This window comes from Sphaeroforma arctica, assembly GCF_001186125.1.
Source record: "Sphaeroforma arctica JP610 unplaced genomic scaffold supercont1.292, whole genome shotgun sequence".
NCBI classification, from domain to species: Eukaryota; class Ichthyosporea; order Ichthyophonida; genus Sphaeroforma; species Sphaeroforma arctica.
In genome coordinates, this window is record NW_014040266.1 from 30587 (window position 1) to 39896 (window position 9310).

At 41.7% G+C, this 9310-nt stretch overlaps 1 protein-coding gene across 1 annotated transcript in view; it reads right to left on the minus strand.

Moving 5' to 3' along the window:
- SARC_04893 (superkiller viralicidic activity 2-like 2) overlaps window positions 1-9107 on the minus strand; it is a gene marked incomplete at its 5' end in the record, with an annotated part of 13334 nt that extends 4227 nt beyond the window's left edge. The window contains 13 exons of the mRNA XM_014301254.1: window positions 303-751; window positions 1616-1882; window positions 2179-2414; window positions 3187-3382; window positions 3767-3864; window positions 4456-4540; window positions 5353-5541; window positions 5800-6044; window positions 6374-6556; window positions 7005-7112; window positions 7727-8028; window positions 8380-8648; window positions 8925-9107. Of these exons, the coding sequence (XP_014156729.1) occupies window positions 303-751; window positions 1616-1882; window positions 2179-2414; window positions 3187-3382; window positions 3767-3864; window positions 4456-4540; window positions 5353-5541; window positions 5800-6044; window positions 6374-6556; window positions 7005-7112; window positions 7727-8028; window positions 8380-8648; window positions 8925-9107 (2810 nt within the window). The remainder of the gene's footprint in view (window positions 1-302; window positions 752-1615; window positions 1883-2178; window positions 2415-3186; window positions 3383-3766; window positions 3865-4455; window positions 4541-5352; window positions 5542-5799; window positions 6045-6373; window positions 6557-7004; window positions 7113-7726; window positions 8029-8379; window positions 8649-8924) is intronic.
- Window positions 9108-9310: the final 203 nt, after the last annotated feature.

A 9310-nucleotide genomic window follows, 5' to 3' on the forward strand; every position in this document is an offset into this window, starting at 1 on the left:
TATATATATATATATATATATTATATATATAATATATATATATAATAATAAATAAATATATATATATATATATATATATATATATGTGTATATATATATTATATGTATATATATATATATATATAATTCTTGAACAATATCATGTATATCTATCCATATAAGTAATCAACAACCACATATATTTCATCAACAACCCCATATCTATCTATCCATATAACTCCTCACAACATCGACGTATCTGTTGATAGTGCCCCTACACCATACCCTCCCTTCACCCTCACCACACAACAAACCCCACATACTTTTCTTGAAACACAAAGCAGGTCAGCAAGGCCGTACACTGCTCAACGCTCAGATCGTTATAAACGCCGTTAAATATCATCTCCGACAACAGCAACTCATCTCCGGTAGATATCTCACAGGCCACACGCCCCTTCAAATCAATCACATCACCGGGCAAGGTATACCCGAGCCTCCGCAGCACCCGTTTACGCATCTTCAGGTCTCCCATCTCCACCACGGTGTTGGTCTTCTTGAGCTCCTTTTCCACACTCTCTATCTCTTGCAGCACCTTAGCCTTGAGGGCGTGCTGGGCAAACGCGTCCTTGGCGCTGTCGTCATTGTGCAGCACGTGCGCGTACAGACGCTTCTCCAGTGTTTCCACCCGTTGGGTGAGGTTGTCAAGCGTGGTCGATTGAATGCGCATGTCTTCCACAGGGTCTAGCAGGGGCAGTCCGTCGGGAAACCTGATCTATAAATAGAACAAATTGGATAAATAGAAAAAATAGATGCGGGGGTTATTGGTATTGGTATTAGCATTGGTGGAATTTGGGGACGAGGAACTAAGGGGGGGTGGGGGGTAAAGGGTCGAAATTTAGAGAGCTAGGGGGTTCCACAGGGGTTAGCGAGTGGGATTGATCGGATGCGCCTGACATTCGTAGATACTCATAAGAGCCGTCTAATAGTAGAACCCTTACTCCCAGGTGTGTGACCCAAACCATATGATTTGTTTTTCCTTACATGTCTAGGATCACTTAAAGGTTTTCAGGGTTTTAGGGTTTAGGGTAGGGTCTCATAGAAGCAGTCTAATGGTAGAACCCTTACTATGATTTGGGTTTCCTTATACGTCTAAGATCACTGACGTATGTGGTTTCGAAGTCTCGCGCACAGGCTCATGTGGCATGAGATCAGTCCTAACTATTTGCCTGCATTTGAATGCCGCCGACTTTAATGGCACCATGGCAACAGTAGAGCATATCGAATGATGAATCGTAACCGAATGCTTTGGGAGATGAAACAACCAACTACGCTCAACGTAATGGCGTGTACATCGATATGCAATATGTCTCTTATCGACACATCCCAATAATTCCATATATGTATATTTATATATCCACACACACACACACATATATATATATATAACTACACGTATATATGTATATGCATATGCATGCTGTTTTACATACGTGTACCTGGATGCGTATACAAGTGTTCACACACACACACACACAAAGCACTTGCATACTTCTACACACGGATTGAACACACATCTGCACCCAAATACCAAGAGACTAGTACAGGACACCAGCAAGCCATACGTCATACATCTCACCTTCATTTCCGCAATACTCTTCTCCACCTTACGCAGATGCTCTGGCTTAGTTAGGTCGTTGGGCGTGTGTATCCTGACCACGCTTATACTGTGCAGCGACTGTAGTGTAACTGGCACTACCACCATCTCTCCCGTATCCTTACCAGTTCCCTTCCCGGTAAAGGGTACCGGTTTAGAAGACACACCCTTCTGCTTTGTGACGAGCAACAGCACCTCGACTATGTAGGTAACGTCCTGAGGATTAGCGCTAATCGTGCCTTTGCTCCCCTGTGTTATATATATAGACACACACACACACATATATATATATATGCGAAGACCAAGTAAGGCTGATGAGTCATGGTTGGTACAAAGGGTCTGCACCGATTTTAAGAACAGAAGCCTACGAGCACTCGCACGCCACACCACAACAGCACCTCACACTACATAACATCCACAGCTCCTTCTGAAGAGATACCATACACACACACATATAACCACAACAGGTACGAAATAGAAAGTCATGCACGTAGATACAACCGCAGAGTATATGTACCTACATTCATCCCAACAGCTCCACCTACCTTCAACTTCTTCTGGAAATTGACGATGCACCCCCACCCGTAATCCACTTCATCCTCCTTTATCCGGGCCAGCCGTCCCGGTTGCAAAAACGGGACCACGTGCTCAGGCTGTGTGACTATGGCGTGTATCTCCGTTTGGCACTTGGTCAGCTGGGTGCGGATTTGGCAGTACTCGTCTACAATGGGTTCGTTCTCGATGATAAAGGCGTTTTTTGATTCGCTGAGCTCCGCCAGGCCTAGAGATTGGGTTGTGAGGTGTGGTATATATGATATTGTGAAGGTTTTATACAACCTAAAACCGGTGTATACCGGTGTGCGTTATATTGCCCATCACTAATTGAGATTCGACAGTAAACGTTCCGGACCTAAGTACAAGAGAAAGGGGGTGGGTACCAATGCGTTTACATCAAGTGATTGGTCATTACTATCTCTCCCACACACGCATTAAGATTCGACAGTAAACGTTCTGAACGTCACTACGGACCATTCACAATATTCGTCTATAGCGATTCCTCTTTCCATACGTTGCCAAGACGTAGTTCATCAGTATACACATTTCCGTTTTGGAAGCTGTGTCTACCACACAAGATATGTAATCCACATGTCGATTGAGTGGTTCATTAATATATCATATAAATGTTTTCGAAATCCAGGAGCGTGTCTCCACACACATATCTGTGTTAGTCATCACTACCAAAACATCAATACCAAAACCCTAAAACATCGATACACTTTCAAATAACCGTATCTCCCTACAAGGCCGCAACACCACACATACACATCACACCGTACACTATCTTTAACAGCGCCAATATGACATCCGGTCCGAGGTGATCGAGTACCCTGTCAACTATAACTATCAGCTGAAAAGCACATCAACAATCTCGATAAACAACTATAACTATCAGCTGAAAGGCACATCAACAATCTCGACAAACAACAACAACTATCAGCTGAAAAGCACGTAAACAATCTCGACAAAGCGTTAAACCGTTTGATAACACATACGCCTTTGCAGCTCAGGCACTGCGATGCGGTGTTGAAACTGCAGGAAGGAACGTTCTAGCATGTACTCCGGGTTCAACTCCTCTATTCTCAGTAGATTGAGCAGCATGTTGTATGTGATATGGAAGGCCGAGGTGAGCTTATCCGCCCCACCCCTTAGCAGGTTCATGGCCACATCTGGCTCCATTTTCTCGTCCACCTGGGCGGTGCAAAAAGGACCGAAATTGCCCAGGCTGGTCAGATACGTGGATTGGGTGTGGTAGGTATAGTATATATATTTAGGTAGTGAGGACATCTTCTCATCCAGCTATACGGTGCAAACAGTAGACAGGTACGTTAATGAGTGTGCCAGGTATTGTGACACACACATACACAAATATCTATAGATATAGATATATATATATGTATGTGTGTGTATATATGTATATATACATATATATGAGTGTGTGTCTGTATATATATATATATATATATATATATATATACGTATACATATACATGTACACACACACATATATATATATACATACATATATATACATGTACATGGTACATATAAATATGTGCGTGTGTACTGACTTACCATTTGTATAACTATTCCCTGTTTGTCGAGGCCACGACGTCCGGCACGACCGGACATCTGAATGTATTCACCGCCAGTGACATAGCGCATCTGTTGACCTGTGATGTTCCGAACTTCGTATTAGCTTGGACCAAGATATGAAATCCCTCACTGGAGAAAAGTCGTGTCTATATATATATAAATATAAATATATATATATATATATATATATATTATTTATTATTAGTATATATATATATATATATATATATATATATATATATGTTTGTGTTTATATATATATATATATAGCCAAAGTATGAAAATATCGATATATTGTCCATGGTCGTTTTAGAACCACTTACATGCCGATCGTAAGCGTATGACCCGTTGGTTTTCATTCAGAACAAAAAAATACAAAACAAAGTAAATAGGACCTTAAGACGTTTCAACACTTGGCACCAGCCCCTAAGCCCTAAGAATGAGCCGAAAGGAGACAAATATAGATTAGACCAAAAACCCGAGCACAGCCTTGCAGTAGCTGAGTTGCACGGGCATTAAACCAAATTAGGAAAAAGGGGCGCGCGTCCCCACATTCACGAACACACAAAGTGGCGCGTATTGTACACCAAATTAGGAGAGAGAGAAAACTGGCGCGTATTTTAGACCAAATTAGGAAAAGTAGACTGGATGCGATACAGACAACATACCGTCGAACTTCCTCACACTTGTGAACACGACTGTTCGCGCAGGCATATTCAGTCCCATGGCGAAAGTCTCTGTGGCAAACAGCGCCTGTGATTGACAACCCAATAATAATCAATTAATAATGCAACTACAATGCATCCGATTGGCCAACGAATAACAACCGATTAGAACTTCAATTGGAGGAATTTGTTTAAAAAATAGAATGTGAGAAGGCTCACGTTTCCACAACTATGAACGTGTATGTCCACGAGTTGGTCTTAAAAATAGCTTCACTTGTGTCCCATTTTCAGCATTTTTTCAGCATTATGCAGTAAATTTGAAATGAGAGTATTCAAAAACAAAATGTAGAAAGACTCACCCAGACGATGCCAACCTGCTACGAACTGATACACACGCACACATTACGGTCGTCAAGAGTCACACAACACACACACACGCACAATACCCACATAAGCCTTACTTAAGAAAGAATTAATCAGTCAACACACTCAATACTTACACAAGTCTTTCTCGAAAAAGAATCTCAACACACACAACATCTCTATCCCCCCTTCTTGGACACAATCTTAACCAACACGCACACAATAACTTTATAAGTCCCCCTGGAACAGAATCTCAATCAACACACACAATACCTTTATGAGACCTTTCTGGAAAACAATATAAACCCTAAAACACACAATACCTTTATTCTCAATCAACACGCACAATACTTTTATGAGTCCCTCTTGGAACAGAATCTCAATCAACACTCGTATTACCTTTATGAGCTCTTTCTGCAAAACAATATAAACCCAATACCTTTATGAGTCTCTCTTGGAACAGAATCTCAATCAACACACACAATACCTTTATAAATACTTTTTGATTAACAATATAAACCCTGAAACACACAGTACCTTTATGAGTCCCTCTTGGAACAGAATCTCAATCATTTCTTTCAGCAGAGGAAGTAGACCTCCGTGATGGATGCCAATACCTCGGCGCAGCAGCGGTTTAATGTGTTCCACCTGTGGCAGTTTGCGGTCCTCTTCGCTCAGACCTTCTAACGCGTTCTCCACAATCTGGTCAACGACTTCTTTGTCTTCCTGTGTATTGAATGGGTGGGGTTTAGGGTTTAGGGTTCTTCCTGTGCCTCGATTGGGGCGGTTGAGATGGGTGTTCTGTTGTATTAGACAAGCATATAAGCTACGGTGCTACTGGTGATTTACGGTTTTAGGGTTAAGGGGGTTCTTCCTGTGCATTTATTGGGTGGGGATGTGGCCAGTTGAGATGGGCGTGCCGTTTTATTAGACTAATATACTAGATATATATATATCAACGCACGCACACACACACACACCCACCTCGCTGTTGAAGTCCAACTTCGACAGCTGCAGTGCATAGGCTTCACACTCTCTCTTTCTAAAACTGAAGACAATGACGGGTTGGTATGCCTTGTCCATGATCATCTTCACAATCTTGTATATATCGGATGTCGCACCCGTGTTCTTCGCCTTCCCTTTACCCCCTGCGGCCGCCTTTCCAGCATTGTCTTTGGTGTCCGTGAGTGATGCCATGGCTTTGTTGAAGTTGGCGTCTTTGAAGGTGCCTGTGGGAGGGTAGTGGTGGGGGTGTAAGGGGGTGTGGGAGGGTAAGTATGGTAGGTGTGGGTGATGTGCTTGTGTGTGCTTCGTTTGGTGGTTGTGGATATAGGCTGAGCATGGAGGGTTGAGTACCCACACACTCACACAACGATGAGGCGTATATGTGCAGTTTCCCGCCCACGGGCATATTTACTGGAGGGTTGCATAATAATAACAATAATCGTAACAATAAAAAAATAGAAAAAATACTTTTAAAAATAAGAATGACAATAACAATAATAACAGCAATATATATATATATGTATTATATATATATATATATATATCGCCATACCATTCTCATCTACTACCAGATACAGCCCATCTCCCCCTGCGGGGAATATGTAGTGTTGCAGTGGCGTGGGACGGTAGTCAGTGTATACCACATGGCACGGTTGTTTGTGCAGTTGGCAGATCCATCTGGCGAACTCAATCGCATTGGGGATCGTAGCGGATAAGAAGACGTGATGGATGTTATCTGTGGGTTGGGTTTTGGGTTTAAGCGGAGAGGGAGAGGGGACAAGGCCATATCAGTACTCACTCAAGGTGTCGCAACGTTTTGACGGTTTGTTGTAATACTTTGAAAATGTTAAGAAAACGGATGGTATGTATTTGTATGAGGGTCACAAGCTGGCATTCGCATCAGACGCTGTGGTACGTATTAACGGATACCACACCTGGTAGTAAGTTCAAGGTCCAGCATCACTATATATATACACAGGTATCGAACGATACTATATCCCGCAGATACGTACGTACTGACGGATACGTACGTATTAACAAATACCATACCTGGTAGTATAGTTCAGCGTCCAGCATCACTGTATGAATGCACAGGCCACGAACGATACTATATCCTGCATATACGTACGTATTAACGGATACGTTCGTACTACCTAATACGCACGTTTTAACGGACACCATACCTGGTAGTAAAATCAGTGTCTCCTCCCAGACCACTCCACGCTCTCTGTCTCTCATGTAGTGCACCTCATCGAACACCACCCAACCGATCTCTCGCATAATCTCCGATCCTGGGTATTAGTTAGTTAAAAATTAGTAATGATCCTATGAATTCGTTGGGAAATAGTGTTGTGAATAATGTGGCGGATTAGTTTGGCGTAGGTGTGTTGCGTAAGTGTGAGGCGTAGGTTTGTTGCGTAAGTGTGAGACGAGACATTAATATATACTTGATCTACGCACGATCCTGTGTATTAGTCGAGTAATAGTTGTGAATAGCGTGGCGGATTAGTGATGTGTATTCGTTTTGCGTATGTGCGTGGAACAGCATAATTATATATACTTGATCTACGAACTCAATATCACTCAAGATGAACATACAATGCAGTCAGTACTCATAGATAGTCAAGACATATACACGCATACACCTCTGCAAAACATTGACCACAGAATATAAAGACAACGTGCATATATATATAAATATATGTATATATATATATATATATGTATGTATATAAATATACATATACACACACACACACACACATATATATATATATATATATACGTGTGTGTGTGTATATGTATGTATGTATGTATATAAATATATAAATATATAAATATATAAATATATATATATATAGTATGTATACTCTCAGAGAGCCAAGACGTGTGCCCACATACGCACCTCTGTACAACATGGATCGCAAAATCTCGGTCGTCATCACCAGCACTGACGCGGTGGGGTTGATTGTGACATCACCTGTCATGAGCCCCACATCCCCAAACTCTTCCGTAAACTCTCGGAACTTCTGATTGGACAATGCTTTGATAGGAGTGGTGTAGATGACTCGCTGTTTGTCTCGTAGTGACATGGCTATGGCATACTCCGCTACCACGGTCTTACCCGCGGACGTGTGAGCAGACACCAACACACTCTCGTTACGCTCAAGGCACTTGACCGCTTGTGACTGGAAGGTGTCTAGAGTGCTGTGTGCGAGAGACGCGTGTGTTGGATATAGGTATAGGTTAACAATGCGTTCTAATACGGCCACGCGCTTACTATGGCCTTACACACACACACACACACATATATATATATATATATATATAGTGTGTGTGTAGATATATCATAGACATGCACAGGTTGGGAATGACACAGTGATACATCAATCTTTATGATGAGTGTTCGAATGCGTGCGCTAGTTATGGCCGTAGACTATATATTTATATATATATATATATATATATTAGATACATATGCATATACATATACTTAAACTTATACATAAACGTATGCATATACATATACGTATACAAATACATAAATATACTACTTACAAAGGATATGTTTTCGCCGGCTCAGCCGGCGGCTGATGCTCTGACAGTGGGACATAGTCGTAGTCCACAGGCACGGCCACCTGATGCTTACACCCAGCCGTTGTCTCTGTATCCAACACAATCGAGTCGGTCAGCATTGGCTTAAACCCTTTGGGTGCGTCTATCTTTATACCCATCTCTGCGTCTTCTCTGTCGATCGCATCATTCTTGCTGTCTACTGAGTCTTCCTTGATCTCCTCTACCTTGGGCGAGGGTGCCGAGAGCTTGGCCTGTGCATTGGGAAGTAAACGTCAAACACGTCCGTTTGAGTAGTTAAGGTCGCATATGCATCGTTGGGAGTATTAGAAAGATGCGTATTGTACCTTTATGTGAACGTTTTTAATCAAAGCAAGCACTCTTGCTGTAGCTCCATGTACGTCTGATCATGTCTATGAGCGGGTGGGCTAGAGTTCATCGAGAACATCCGAGATGGATTGTATTACAAATCAATACTATTTATCTACAACACACAATCCACATCGACACCAAAGACCAACATATCATACCTTCTTAACATCCGCCTTAACCGCTACTTTGCGATCACGCTTCGCCGCACGTGGTACCGGTTTCGTCCCGGAATCACTCGCGAAGCCTCCAAAGAGGTCGAGATCATCCAAATCCTGCAGAACAAAGTGATCAATAAAGCGTTCCGGTTGTTGTAATACTATACAGTAACTGCTAGATAGCATCATATGCACATTCGTCCAATACATACAGTATCTACAAGTAGAAACTATCGATATATATATATATATGCATATATATAATATGTGAATATACGGCTATAATAGGATACATAAATCGTATATGTAGATCCATGCATATAGTAATGCATACATACATATATATATATATATACAAGAAAATATATAGAATACATATATCTAATTAA